This window comes from Muntiacus reevesi, chromosome 1 (assembly GCF_963930625.1).
Source record: "Muntiacus reevesi chromosome 1, mMunRee1.1, whole genome shotgun sequence".
NCBI classification, from domain to species: Eukaryota; Metazoa; Chordata; class Mammalia; order Artiodactyla; family Cervidae; genus Muntiacus; species Muntiacus reevesi.
The window spans coordinates 173,609,083-173,624,651 of record NC_089249.1 but is presented as its reverse complement, the minus strand read 5'-3'; the positions used below and the strand labels follow the sequence as shown (position 1 = coordinate 173,624,651).

Genomic DNA, 15,569 nt, shown 5'->3' with positions numbered 1-15,569 from the left:
CCGCTATTTTTTTTTCAGCTTGGCCTCCGTGAGCCCTGTTTCCATTCATTCCATGACTCCCGAGTTACAGGAAGGGGGATGCGGTCAGGAGGCAGCCACGCGCCCTGCACACAGGACCAGAGGAGGGGCCGAGATGCTCCATCCACGGTGCTACCGTGAGACGAAACACGCTTTTCAGGGACTGTTCCGGACATGGCATTTTCCCCGCGGGCGTTGAAGGCTCCTGAGTTACAGGAAACACCCAAGGGCTCTTAAAGAACAGCCCCCCAGAGGGAGTCTTCTCCGCTGGTCCAGGAAACAGCAGCAGACAAGACACGGACAACCTCTTAGATGTTTGCTGCCGCACAGGAAATGTACAGGCTCTCAGCGTTAAACCAGAGCCGCGTCTCCAGGGACCGATACACTGATTCTGTTTTCACTTTCTCTTTCTCCTTATTCCCTGTTTGCTTCTCCTAGCCCCATGGAACAGGTTTAACTGACAGTTCTGAATGACCCCCAGGAAAACTAACTATGACTCAGACCGCTGGCAGGGCCTGTCAGAGGGATTAATTCAAACAGTATCTCATCCTGTCTCACCCTCAGATTAATAAACCTGACTTGGATTTCATAACACCTAAGGAAAAGAAGTTTGTTTTTTTTTTAAGGTGTAAACATCTTTTAAGAAAATAGCAGAAAAACAGTTAGAAACCCAGGATTTTCAAACACTGTGGTGTACGTAAATTAGAAAATAAATGCACGGAGCATTAATCCAGCTTAGAACTTATCCTGACCGGGGTTCCCCACAACCCCTAGGTCTCCTTCCCTGGTGGGTGCCCACCCCATTTCTGTCCCACCCCGGCTTCCACGACACGGCGTCACGTGTCAGAGACAGACCCTACACTGGAGCACTCTTTTTGTCTCATGTTTCACTCCTTCGACTCTACACCTTTTATCTTTTTTCACAGCTCAGGTTTCACCCCTCAAATCAATGCGATCCGCCCATCTCTAAAACAGGCTGTGTTTAACAAACACCATTGCCTCGGCCCTGATGAAAATCCTCCAGCTCCCCGACGGGACCGGGAGAGAGCACGTCCACCCACTGCTGGGTGAGGCCCCTGCACCCCACGTGTCCTGGAACAAAGAACTTGATTCTCCTTCATCTGCTCCACCCTAGAACCTCCGATGGGGCCATAGGCCCCCAGCACCGCGGGCGAGGGGTGAGGGGGATCTGAGCTGCCCTCACCGCTGACTCTGGTGCCCCATGCAGTCTGCACAGCAGCAGGATCTGTGTGCAGGGTTCATAAGGAGCTAGGAGCTAATGGCCCCCGAGGGTGGAACCTTCCAGAAGCCCACACTCACTCCACCTTCCCGCCACTGGGTGCTCTGGGAATCAGAAGTCTGGGTAATGACCCCTCAGGTGAAGACTGTCCCTCCTGAAAACACTCAGGTCCTGCTCCTTTGGGGCGTGGCTCTGCTGAAGTAGGAACAGGTCTGACACAAGCCCTCCAGCCAAAGACGCTTATAAAACTGAGGGAATGAAAGGGGGCTGGTTCCTGCCCTCAGGGCCCCCGTCAGGACTTCCCCAGCCTATGGAGCTGTCTCCGGGGCACCCTGAGAACCGGATCATCCTGGTGGGAGACGAGCACAGACTCCCGATGAGCTGGGGCGGGCCACACAGAGGCGACACACACCTCTAAGGTCAGCGGCTGGCAAAGACAGGCGCCGAGCACCCCAGCGGGACCTCGGGGGGTGGGCCACTCGTGGGACAGAAGGAGGGAACCAGCCACGGGCTCGACCCTGCTGTGCCCATGGATGCCCCCAGGGGCCCGGGAGATTTCCTCACTCCAAGGTCTGGCAGGGCCAAGATCAACGGCGGCCCGGGGGCAGTGAGGCTGGGTCTGCGTGGCCCCCAGACTCACCACTCTCTACACCCAAACACACGGCTGCAGAAGAGAGCAAACTGGTCAAGGTGGCTTTCTGGCTTGGACTGAATGCCTGTCTTTCCTTTACTCCAGGGACCCTACTGCACAAAGGCATTCTGCGTCCTGAGCGCAGACCCCCGAACCCAGGGAGCTGGTAAGGAGATGCCTACACAGACTGCGCTTTGGCTCAGAAATGCCCTGGGCAGGCCTGCAGGGAGAGGTGGCTTGCTGAAAATTAACTGCCTCCATCTCCAGGCAGCTTGGAAAAGCAAGATCCGATTTTAGACGAGCTGCCCACTATAAAATGTCTCGTGTCAAGAAGTTTTAGTCCCTTCACCGTACATCCAAAAGTATTACAACGTTGTCTGTTAATCAGCTATAACCCAATACAAAATAAAAAGTTAAAAAAAAATTTTTTTTCTTTAGGAAGTCAAACACCCAATTCTGCACACATCCGACCGAACGCAAACCAAGGGCTCGTGCGGGTGCGCCTTGTCTCGCAGTGACCACTAGAGGGCGCGCTGGGCATTAAAAAAATCTCTCATGTCAGCTGAGTGCAGAATTGATGCCTTTGAGCTGTGGTGTTGAAGACTCTTGAGAGTCCCTTGGACTGCAAGGAGATCCAACCAGTCCATCCCAAAGGAGATCAGTCCTGAACATTCATTGAAAGGACTGATGCTAAAGCTGAAACTCCAATACTTTGGCCACCTGATGCAAAGAACTGACTCACTGGAAAACACCCGGATGCTGGGAAAGCTCGAAGGCGGGAGGAGAAGGGGATGACAGAGGATGAGATGGTTGGATGGCATCACTAACTTAATGGACATGAGTCTGAGTAGAGTAGATTCCGGGAGTTGGTGATGGACAGGGAGGTCTGACGTGCTGCCGTCCGTGGATTCACAAAGAGTCGGACACGACTGAGCGACTGAATGGACTGAACTGAACTGATGTCCCAAGTTGGTCTAAACCCACCTCTACTCTGAAGGCTTCAATTGTGAGACCACTGGTCATGACATACATGCTTTGGGGAGGGGAGCAGGGTTGGGGTGAGGTCCTCTCCATGAAACCCCAACTCACATTTTACATCCAGCACCCTGGGAAGATGCCTTTAGTTTATTGCACACTTTTTTTTCTCCCAGCACACTTCCCCACTCCATGATCCTGGATTATCCTGCCAAGGCGTGGATTACCCTGCTCTAAGTTCCATCAGGCCTGGTGCCCTGCAAATAGCTAACTGGTCCTGCTGCTCAGACGCAGAGAGTTTCTTATCTGGAGAAGTCTCACATCAGGGCATGCAAGGGCAGACCGGATGTGCTCATTCCAAAGGAATTAACAAAAACAGAACCTGCACCAAGAAATGAAGGGATAAATCCAGGGTTTCTTGGACGTGATTATTATTAAGTTCCTCATTCTTCTGACAAAGTGGTTTTAAAGTTAACCTTCATCTGACTTCCCTGGTGGCTCAGCTGGTAAAGAATCCGCCTGCAATGCGGGAGACCTGGGTTCGATTCCTGGGTTGGGAAGATCCCTGGAGGAGGGAATGGTTACCCACTCCAGTATTTCAGCCTGGAGAACTCCATGGACTGTACAGTTCATGGGGTCGCAAAGAGTCGGACATGACTGAGGGACTTTCACTTTCATCTGACTTTCTAAAACAATCCCTGTGACTCCTTAGTTAAGTCCCCAGCAGATACCAGCAAGTCAATGAATTTATGATCAAGAGTGTCCTAGGTGATGTCACTTTACTAAGAGATCAAGTTTTTACATGACCTAGGAAAAAAAAAAAACAAAACGCACCCATGCAGTAAGATTCTACGCTCTCTGAGGAATCTGCTAAAAATGAGATTTGGATCATAAGACATTAAGAAATACAGCAGAATAAACGAAACTCAGCAATGTATCAAAAATCAGTATTAAAGGTGCAAACATTAACAGAAGTAACTTTTTAGGTTGCTTATAAATTACATAACTTTATGACAAGAGAGAATTAAGATGTCCTAATATAGAAATTAGACTTCCTTTCTTTCTGAAGCCCTTGGGGGTGTAGCGGTGTGTTTTGTTTTGAAGTTGCCAAGTGATTTCTCCACTGAACCAAATGAGGAGACAGGCTGATTTCCGTTTCAGGGATTCTCCCTGTAAAAAGTAGGACTTCAGCAGAAAATTATTTCTTCTTTAAACCGTCTGCAAACCGCCCCCGTCTCTGAAAATACAGGCCAGGAAGCCACTGACGGCTCAGCGGCCCGGATGCCACTCACCCTGGGTCCCCACGAGGACCAGCGGGATCTCGCTTGTGTTGCGGTAATTGGCCATGCGGCTGTAGTAGTGGTAGACAGTCTGGAAGCTGATCTCGTCCTCCAAGCTGAAGACAAATATGACGGCGTCCACCCACATGGCAAACTGGGGAGAAAGAGGGCAGGTGAGCAGGGGGCGAGGAGACAGAGGGAAGGAGCAGCATCAGGTCACCTTCGTGAGCATGGGACGGGGGGACGGCCACGTGTGGCTGAAACCCGCTTCTGAAGCGTTGCTAATGGCTTCTCATCCTTAGCACAACACACCTGGGCCGGGGCCCGCACCCGCTTCACACCCAGGCCACCGTGTCTCCAAAGTCAAACCAGGCCTTCTTCCCCACGGGAACGTCCACCCCCATCCAGACTCAGCTGATGGAAAACAAGCCCAGCGCGCACAGAGCCGACCTGGGGATGGATACACGGGGTGACCCTGCGGCTTCCTGCTGCACCCTAACCCCCCCCAGAGGCCCCCAGGAAGCCGTGCTGGGACTCCTGAGATGGGGCTCCTCCTCTGGGCACCCACAGCTCAGAAGTCCTCCACCCCTAGGGCCAACGACTCTGTCAACAGAAGAGGTCTTCGTATCGTCAAGATCTGCCGTGGATGAATTACAGCACCCTTCGAGGGAATTAGGACCCACTGCCAGAGACATTAACCAAACCAGTGAACGAAATGAGCAAAAAGGAGGGGGAGAAAATGAAAACCCCACAGTGGCCCGGCTCTTCTATCATCTTATTCTTGTTTTACCTGCACCCAGCTGAACTCATATCAGACCCTCTTTCTGGTAAATCAGCTGGAGGCACACGTTAGCTCATGTGATACCCACAGTCACCTTGGAAGTCTGGAGCCAAACGCCCTTCTCTTTAATGAAAGACTCAAGTGAAGATGGGGGGGGGGGATCCCATGTGTTTTCTCTAAAAGAAGCTGCAACTAAGACAAGTTTTGACAATTAAGGCATCAGCTCTGATACATCTGGGGAAAGTTTCCACTGGGTAAGCTGGCGTGCTAGGTGCTTCAGTCCTGTCCAACTCTGCGGCCCTACGGACTGCAGCCCTCCAGGCTCCTCTGTCCATGGGATTCTCCCGGCAAGAACACTGGAGTGGGTTGCCATGCCCTCCTCCAGGAGACCCTCCTGATCCAGGATCAAACCAACATCGCTTATGTCTCCTGCATTGGCAGGTGGGTTCTTTATCTCTAGCACCACCTGGGAAGCCCAAACTCTGAATTCTACAAGTAAATGAGAAGGGGATTCAGTTACCTGTGGAGATTTTCTGTGACAGGACAGAATTAAACCTGAAGTTCAGATGGTAACGACTAAAAACAATAACAATAGCAATCATGGCCGATGAAACCTTCAGGGTGGGTGGTGCGCTGAGCCCCCAATTCCTCGAGCTGGAGTTCCCTCTCCAGGGCGGACCTGGAGCCCCTGGGGCAGGTCTCATCACTGACTAACTCTGGTCCAGGGCAGCCGGCTCGATGGTCTACCACTGGAGTCAGGAATAAAAGCACCATGTCTGTGCACCTGTGGACCCACCAGTGTCCATCTCGGGGCAGCGACCCTGGACAGCAGCGGCCCTGAAGCCACTCAACCAGCTCCAACATGCATTTCTGCACATCTCTCAACTTTCTTCTTAGACTCTTAACGGTCGGAGCCGAGGTGTGCTGAGTGTGAAATTACCCCTGCACACTCCAAAACGTGTATGAGCTGGAATGGCGGAAAATCACCCCCGGTGACTCCCACACTTCACCGACTTCATTCACCTGTTCCCAGCGCGGCTGAGGGAGCCGTCGTGACCGCAGGACAGATGTCCCATAGGTGAAGGTCGACTAAGACAGACTCATTGAGCTTAACTGCCATCACAGACCTTCCAGGACAGTCAGACGTCGGGCCCTGCCCCGCTCAGAGTGACTGACATGCACTGACCACGAGCTCTCACAGCTTCATAACCTGCTTTTTTCCACGTTTAACCGGTCTTTAATGTTTCCTTATTACTATCACTGACTATGCTGCTTCATCAAAGCTAAAGAAATTTCCATACTTTCACATCCAGAACGTACGTTAAGGCCTGCTTTGTTTCAGGACTCGACAGTATTTTTCTTTTAAATACTGGCATAGCTTATAATCAGTGACACTTTATACTCACCGGAACATGGTAATTCTGCACTATTTTTCTGTCGAGCCACACACCCCTCAGTGTGTGGAGTGCCAGAACTTTAACCACCCCCATATTCAACATCGTCCACTTAAACCACTCAATTTAAGTGCACTGTCACAGAAGGGTAAGTTCAAGAAAGAACACCAGGGATGTTTTTAATGCTAAGTTTGCATTAATCAGCCTTGACTATTACCAGCCCTTAGCTCCTTTAAAGTGTTTAGCTGGTAAATTATTATAGAAATAATGTCATAAACTAGGGAGTGAGTAAACCAAAGAAAGAAATTTTTCACACTCAGGCTGGTGTTTTTTTTTTTCTCCACAATGCCCATTTTTCAAGGAACTCTCAAAGAGGTCACATCATGCTGCAGCCTCTGGTTTTCAGTAGAGAATGACCTGGGCTGTGAAGCCTGGTGGGCAGCCTGGTGGTGGTGTTCAGATTTCCAAATTCCACCTAGCTTTCTAAGTGACTGTACTGCTCCAGAGGAAATGGCAACCCACTCACTCCAGTATTCTCGCCCGGAGAATCCCTTGGACAGAGGAGCCTGGCGGGCTACTGTCCATGGGAGTCACAAATGGTCAGACACGACTGCAGTGACTTAGCATGCTCTCGAGACGAAACACTTATAAGAAAAGGGTGGGAAGCTATAGAAACTTCCAGATACCAATGCCACTGAGTTGACAAATCAGTGCAAAATCTGCTCTTCTTTCCTTCTTAGAAACACAGGGGAAAATCAGCCACACAGACCAAACTGCCCCTCCAGGTTTCTGTCTGCAGGAAAACAAGATTAGCCTCTCCCCAAAACTAGACAGCATATTAAAGCACAGAGACATTACTCTGCCAACAAAGGTCCATCTAGTCAAGGCTATGGTTTTTCCAGTAGTCATGTACAGATGTGAGAGTTGGACTATAGAGAAAGCTGAGCACTGAAGAATTGATGCTTTAGAACTATGGTGTTAGAAAAGACTCTTGAGAGTCCCCTGGACTGCAAGGAGATCCAACCAGTCCATCCTAAAGGAAATCAGTCCTGACTATTCATTGGAAGGACTGATGTTGAAGCTGAAACTCCAACACTTTGGTCAGCTGATGTGAAGAGCTGACTCATCTGAAAAGACCCTGATGCTGGGAAAGATTGAAGGCAGGAGGAGAAGGGGACAACAGAGGATGAGATGGTTGGATGGCATCACCAACTCAATGGACATGAGTTTCAGTAAACTCCTGGAGTTGGTGATGGACAGGGAGGCCTGGCGTGCTGTGGTCCATGGGGTCGCAGAGTCGGACACGACTGAGTGACTGAACTGAAAAACCTCAGTCACAGGAAACATTTTCAGGGACCTCTCTCTCAGCTCTTTTGTGCACACCTGTGGAGTCAGAACCTCGAGGAGGAGCCAGAGGAGCACGCGGGTCCTCGGTGTGCGCGCTGTACTCACCTGGGCCTCTGGGGGCCCGCCTTCATCTCGGATCAGCAGCAGATAGCTTTGTCCATCGACGACGATCTCTTTCTTGAACCTGCCACCTGCCACACACACACAAAACACCTTGTTACCCAGGAAAGACAGAGCGTGGGGAGGGCGAACAGACGTGGGCTTCGCTTGTGGGAAAATACGCCCTAGACTGCGGCCCTGGAGGCAGCGCTGAGTGTTTTAGGAGTAGCTTCAGATCTGTCTCCAGCAGCCACTGGGCTTTGCAAGGACTACTGCCACTCCAGATTCCAATAGCCATCTTTAAGAACCAGGATCGTCTGGGGGCAGAGCACGCAGGCTCCACGCAAGGCCAGGATCGCTGGTGGCTCAGGAGGGGGAGCGCTCCTGCGGGCTTTATGTGTGGGTTCGGGATGTCTCTCTCGCCCTGGGAACCCGGCTGACACAGGGTCCAGAAACAGAGAGCACCGAAATTCAGCGTTCTCTCCTTGGGTTCGCGAGACCGAAACCAAATTTTCGTGTGCTGTGAACAGGAGGGGCGGCCTGGTCTCCACCACGTGGGCGAATCCCAGGGCTGAGAGTCTCTGTATTCTCCTCAAGGGAAACCCAGTTCTTGAAACGCACACACAGAACAGCATGGGGATGGCGTGTCCGGGTTCACAGGGCACAAGGGGACGGGCTGCTACCACACACGGTTAGACAGAAACTACGGACGACACCTGCGCGAGACAGAGGGGCAGCTGGCGACAGACAGCGTTAGCGACCACGCCGGGTTAGGAGCGGGGAGCCCCCGGGCCACCCGGAACGCCGGTGGGGGCGGGGGACGGCCGCGTGGACGGGGCAGGCGCTGACCTCCCCGGCACCTCCCCTCGGCGTCTGGGGTCGGATGCCAGCCCTTCCCCTGGACAGCGGGAAACGCACACGCCGCTGGGCTCCTCTGCCACCCCAGAGCCAGACCACCTCTCCACCTTCTGCGCGCTGCGCCCACCCCGGTCAGCCCTATCCCCGGGCTGGGGAATTCGCGGTCTCAAAGAGAGGAACGCGGCTCACTTCAGCTCCCCGGCCACAGGGACCTTCCAGAAATACCAGCGAACTGAAAACTCCCAGCAACTGGACGCCTCCCGAGAACCACGCTGCCAGGACACCCCCTCCGGCCCCAGAGGCTGCGGGTCGGCTCCCTTGCTAGCCCGAGTCACGTCTGGTTCGGCGCCACAGTGACCCCTGGACCCTGCCGGCCTTCCCTCCCAGAGTTCCGGGGTTTGGGCCACCCCGAAGAAGGATCGGAGGCCTGCAGGTGGGCTGAGGCCCCGTGAGGCTGGGGTCGGGGGCTGGATGGGAGGTCACAGGCGTAAGTGAGCACGCACGCACAACTGGGTAACTGAGCACGCACGCACGCACGCACAGCCACGCCCACTCGGGCCCCCCTGTAACGGGCGAGACGCGCCTGCTTACACAGCAAGATTCAAACACGGAAGAAAGCCTTCCAGCATGAAGACGGATAACAAGGAAGAAACACGGAAGAAAGCCTTCCAGCATGAAGACGGATAAACCCTCATTTTGGTCCCCCTCACTGCTGGTACGGGAAAAAAAAGAGGGCGCGCTCCGTGGAGAAGCGCTGGAAGGACACCCAGGTGATGGCGCTGTGGCAGCGCGTGCGCGCTGGACCAGAGGCCTGCGCGTGCGCTCCCGGCTGTGGGTACACCCACAGTGGGGTCCCTGCGCCCCCGCAGCTCTGCAAACAGAAGGCGCCGTGACCCCTGGCATCTTAGCACACGCGGAGGCCGGCCGCTGCCTGGTGAACACAGGTTCCACCTCCAGGAGGCCGCCCAGCCGCCCCTGGCGTGCTGGGCTCACGTGGCCAGTTCCTCACGGATCTGCGGGGTCTCTAGGGCAGGAGGGGGAGTTCCCGCAGGACCAGCACCCCTCCGCTGCCAGCCGCCACCCCCACTTCCCTGGGGAGCTAGCACCCGGCTCCCCAGAAGTGACGCCTGCCGCTGGCCCTGCCCCTCCCCTGGGCTCTGCGCCCTCTGTCTTACAGGGTCAGCACTCGATGGATTTCACATCGCCTGTTTCATTCACCTTCTTTGATATGTTTTTGTAGAGTTACCTTTACAAGTATGTGTCCAGATGATTAGATCACAATATTAACGTTAAGCAAGGTTTGCTCAGAGTTCTTTCTGCTCCTCTGTAACCACAAGCAAAGGCCTCTGGATCTAATTTGCATCAGCTCTAAAAGGGCGGGCGATTGTCTTCTCAATCCCTAAGGACACTTCCCATTCTAAAAATCACTATGTATTATTCCCCTCTAAAATATGTAGTTAGTATGTCTCTTCAGTATTTTACAATTGCAAATATTAGACACTTGTAGTGGACTTGTGTGTGTTTTCTGGGGTTGTATGTACATCAAGAAACAAATGAAGCACTCAAATGCATTTGCCATGAACCCAAAGGCTTGATAATTAGGTAAGAATCAGCCAGGTGTTTAAGCACCCAGATTGCGAGAAAGAATATGATTAATAAGGTTACATGTAAACAGTAAGCTCCTACTGCTGGTAGACTGTCAGGCTCAATGGGAACACAGATCACTGAGTACTGCAGAAACAAGCCCAGCAGGTAAATAAAAGACTTTAAAAGCCATTTTCTATAGTTTACTTTAGAGACACAAAGGGAAAAAGCCTTGGGATGAAGGCGTGGGTGGCAGCAAGCTGGTCTACATTCATCAGAGGCCACTGCCCTTGTTTTGTGAAATTCAAACCCACCATCTGATCCTAGCCATTGGATCTTTTCCTACTGTAATGTTAGAGCACACCACCAAACTCTACGTCCAATTTCATGTTTAATGTAGATTTATAAATGCCTGTTTTCTAATCTGATTTTCAATAAAGTCATCCCTCGGAATCCACAGGGGGCTGCTTCCAAAATTCCCTACATAAAATGGTGAAGAATTTTCACATTACCTACGCACATCCTCTTGTATACTTTAAGTCATCTACAGATTACTTATAATATGTAATATAGTGTAAATACCATGTACAACATAAATGCTATGTAAATAGTTGCCAGCATGAGACGAATTCAAGGTTTGCTTTTTGAAAACTTCCTGTAATTTTTCTTTTCCCCCCACATGTTTCGGATCCATGGTTGACTGAATCTGTGGATACAGAACTATCTACACAGAGAAATGGCTGTATCTCCCTGCCGGTCTATTTGACCCAACTTTGCACCATGGCCCCACCCTATAAACTTGTTACATGAACAACTGTCAGCCTTCTCTGACGGCCAAATACTATTACATAACCTTAAATCTCCCAAGGGATCATTTTATTTTTAGAAAGTGTGCCCAAACCTGACCCCCGTATTGGGAGCCACTGACACGCACTTGGCTCAGCCCACCTGTGCACAGGTGTGCAGGGCCCCCTGCATGCTGTTTACCCGCCGAGTCCCCGGGGAAGGCAGGGCTCTGTGTACCTGTGGTGACAACTCCATGAGAAGGGGAAACAGAGCGCACTCCTGCACTTGGGTCGATTCCTTTCAAAGATGGCTTGTGATCAGCAGAGGCAGGCAGCACCACATTCAGACAGGTACAGATGGGCGAGCAGAATCAAGTTCATCTCTGCGCTTTGGTTTTCTTGAGTTTCGCTGAACACCAAGCTCGCTTGCATCTCACGGGGGGGAATAAAAAAGGGGACGTTCTTCCTGCCTAAATTCAACCTCATGCCTGTGTTTGCTCAGCTGTGTTCAACTCTTCTGCAACCCCATGGACTGTAGCCTTCCAGGTACCTCTGTCCATGGGATACTCGGGGCAAGAATACTGGAGCGGGTTGACCATTTCCTCCTCCAGGGGAATTTTCCCAACCCAGGGATCTAACCTGCATCTCCCGCGTTGGCAAGTGGGTAATTTACCGTTGAGCCACCTGGGAAATCCCACGTGCAATTTTTTAAATTTCAGGTTCATTCAAAGGTTAGTTCTCAATTTCCACCCAGAAAACTGCCCTGGGAGCCTCTGCTGCCCTTGAGCTTGAATTCTTAGGCGGGTCAAGGTAAAAGGTAGACCTGAATGTACCAAACAGAAGCAGGGATGCTGAGATGGATGTGTTACGAAAAGCTTACCAGAAAGAAAAGATTTTTTTTTTTTCTTTTAAATATCTTAAAGAAAGACTTAAAGGAGTCTGTTACAATCCATTGTGCTGTGCTTAGTCAGTCAGTCGTGTCCGACTCTGTGACCTTTTGGACTCTTTGGAGCCCACAAAGCTCCTCTGTCCATGGGATTTTCCAGGCAAGAATTCTGGCGTGGGTTGCCATCCCCATCTGCGGGGTATAATCCACTGGTGACCAATTACTCTCAAGATTTCAAGGTTACTCCTGCGTCCCGGTCTCATGCTGGGGGAACCAGTTTTGAATCTGGGATGCTGGTGGAGGTCAAAACAGCTGAGTTCCCTCTACTCTTTAAACCTGAGCTAAGCAGGATGGATCTACAATGGAATCTTGTTAAATATAGGGGCGGTCTACATCAAGAGAGGTATAACTGTCTCACTTGGGTTGGCATTTCTGCTTTAACAAGGGAAAAAAAGAAAACTGAATTTTCCTATTACCAAGGGAAAAAAAAAAAGTTTTGTTGGCAGTAAACACTCCCAACAGATGTTTGACATTTCTATTCTTTTGGCCAATTGGACTAAAAATTATTAACATATAATTAACAGGTCTCCAAGAAACAGCGAGCCTTATACTTTATAGTTTACAAAGCACTTCTCTTCCCACTTCATCTCATCCTCCTCACAGCATCTTATGGTGCAAATACCACCAGGAACATCCACATCTAACTGGGTGGATGTTCAGATACTGACCAATCTGCCTCCCACCCCCCAGACAGGAGGGAGAGAGACTCAAACCCACGCACACCGCCTGGTTCTCATGTCTTCTCTCTTTGTGTGGACTTCTGCTGAGACAGTTCATGGCACACACTATCTGCAAAAGAGCCTGGAAGCCTTCATGTAACTCCCTACATCCACAGGGCAACACCAAGGATGTGGGTGGTGGGGTGTGTCTTCCACTCACCATCGATCCACTTACCGCCATGGAAGGGAGCTGTCTTCAGCTGCAAATGACAGTCAGCCCTGTGCCTGCTTGCTAAATCACTTAGTGTCTGACTTTGCGACCCCATGGACTGGAGTCCGCCAGGCTCCCTCTGTCCCTAGGGATTCTCCAGGCAAGAATACTGGCGTGGGTTGCCATGCCCTCCTCCGGGGGATCTTCCCGACCAACGGATGGAACCTTCTTCTCTTATGTCTCCTGCATTGGCAGGCAGGTTCTTTACCATTAGCGCCACCTGGGAACCCTTAGGAGACTAAAAAGAAACAGGCCTGCCCAACACTTTTTGTGATAGGGAAAACACCTTTGTATTCTGTTACAAGTTCATCGGGAAAGGGATACTGCCTAAAAGATTAAATGATACATAATGGCCCATCTCTGGGAACCCTGCCTCCCAGGTAATGAGCATTAAGCAAAAATACCTGTGTTTAGCTCACAGGAAACATCCTGACCAGGCCCACCTGTGAATAACTGCAAACAGGAAGAAATTAACACAGCCCCCTGCAGAGGCTGATCCTTGCTGCTGTTCAGCTGCTAAGTCCTGGCCTTCAGTCCTGACACCGTCTCGGGGCCCCAGGTCAGGAGCACCTGATTTTCCTAGAGGGACGGTTTCAAGATTCTTGTCGTTTCTGACATCTGCCCAAAACATTCTTCTTACTTAGTCTAGTAATACAATAGAATATCTGCGAAGGGGGTCGCTCCTAATTATTTAGGACTGGTGAGATGAGAGGAATACACTGGAGACAACAATCAATCTTTTCATTTCTCCCTGGGAGAACATAAAAAATTTAATCATGTGCCAAAAATTTCTTAAAATGCATTTTGCTCTTTGATAAAAATACTGAAGCCTGGTACCTATCGCTGAGATTTTGGGGAAGTTCTGTATCATGACTTTTAAAAGAATTTTGGATCATATATTTACACTGGGAAAGAAGTTTTATTGGTAACATATTCGATTACAAAATTTAACCAAATCAGACTTCATTTCCTCTGCCAATTTAAAAAAAAAACACCTTACATTGTTTTTTAAAAAAGCGAAGGGGGGAGGACGAGTATAAAAATGTACTAAGAGTAAGGATCCAATTAATGTGTAGTGATTGGTAAGTTAGTTCACAGGTGAAACGTTGGCAGTTATGACTTGAGGTGAAATGGAATTTAACACAAAGGCTATGGTCTTCTTCAACAACTTCATTCCATCTAGACCTGAGTACAGCAAAGACGAAAGATCAGGAAAGAAGTCAAAGTTCCATGGTAAGAAGAAAAATTCAAATTTTGCTGTAACGGAATTTTCCTTTCTCCCATTTCCAATAAAAGAGGTGTGTGTGGGGGGGGTGAGGTAGTTAAAGACCAGGAAAAAAAATTCACCATCCATCAAGAGAAGATGAAAAGCGTCACATAAGCAACCTTGAAATCACTGGCCTTAAGAATAAAAAGGAGCATGGGGTGGGGGTGAGGGGGGTAAAAAGGAGGGGACTTCCCTGGTGGTCCAGTGGTTAAGAATCCGCCTGCTAATGCGGTAGACACGGGTTCCATCCCTGGTCCCAGAAGATCCCACATGCCGCAGAGCAACTAAGCTCTTGAGCCGCAAATACGGAAGCCGGCTCACCCGAGAGCCCGTGCTCTGCAATGAGAAGCCAATGCAACGAGAAGCCTGCACACAACAGGAGAGCAACCCGCAAGCAGGACCGCAGAGGCGGATGGGGAGGGGCTCCTGGTCCCCGAGGGAGGAGGGATGCTGTGCCGGGAGCAGAAGGGTCTTCCTGTCCGGCCCGACCGTGAGGAGGCTCCGAGTTGAGCAAAGTGCCTGCAACACCCAGACGGCATGGAGGAGTCCCAGTAGGAACAGTACCCACACCCTCCCACCCCCCACGGCGGCGGGCAACCAGCAGGTTCCTGGAGAGCAGTGGCCTGTCTGTAACAGCAGCTCACCTCGGTCTGGAGGGGACGCCCTCAGAGGACAAAGGGGCTCATGTTATACTCAGATTCTCAGGGAAGGGAGCACCCAGCCTCAGCCCCGTGTCCAGCACTTCCCGGCAGGGGGCAGGGGGTGGATATCGGAGGTCCGGGGAAACGGGAGCGGGCAGAGTGGGCCAGCCCTCTGGTCCAGAGAGGTCTCCTCTAGCCTGTGTCCTGTTTCCCCAGGAAACCTGATGGCGGTGGGGGGTCTTCCTGGACCTCACCAGGGACGAGTGCTAGCCAGGAAGCCCTCAGGTGGCCGCAGCCAGCGTGAACCGCCTGAGAAGCGCACGCGTCCTTGCACTGGACTGCCGTTGGGACCGTGCCAATCTAGGAAAAGGAAGAAAAGGAGGAAAAAACGGGCAGGGGACTGTGGGAGTTTCCTGGTGGCCTAGTGGTTAGGACTGTGGGCTTTCAACTGCTGTGGCCAGGGTACAATCCTTGCTCAGGCAACCGAGATCCTGCAAGCTGCATGACATGGCCAAGAAATTTTTTACAGGGTCAGTGGGGGAGAGTTGCAAAGGAGCCTGCAAAACCCAAAGGGCAGATGGAAGAGAAAATAAAACTCAAAAAGCAGAAGGAAATCCCTTCCAGTCACTTCCCTCCCTGATGCCACTTATTAACAGGCAGCTTAACAAGACGAGAGCTCCAGAAGAAGAATCTGAAACAGCGTGAGAAGAGATGGAAGCCTCCAGAACGGAGGGCCAAACCGGCATTTTGGAACAGATGAATAAAATGTGGAAAAGTAAGGGAGAGAAGAAAA

The 15,569-nt window shown here is 51.1% G+C and overlaps 1 protein-coding gene across 7 annotated transcripts in view; it reads right to left on the bottom strand.

The window, feature by feature from the left end:
* AGAP1 (ArfGAP with GTPase domain, ankyrin repeat and PH domain 1) overlaps positions 1-15,569 on the bottom strand; it is a 567,532-nt gene that overhangs the window by 341,305 nt on the left and 210,658 nt on the right. For all 7 annotated transcript variants that reach the window (XM_065917019.1, XM_065917020.1, XM_065917018.1 and 4 more), the window contains exons 4-5: positions 7,772-7,857; positions 4,157-4,298 (exon numbers count right to left, since the gene is read on the bottom strand). In XM_065917019.1, coding sequence (XP_065773091.1) covers positions 4,157-4,298; positions 7,772-7,857 — 228 coding nt within the window. The remainder of the gene's footprint in view (positions 1-4,156; positions 4,299-7,771; positions 7,858-15,569) is intronic.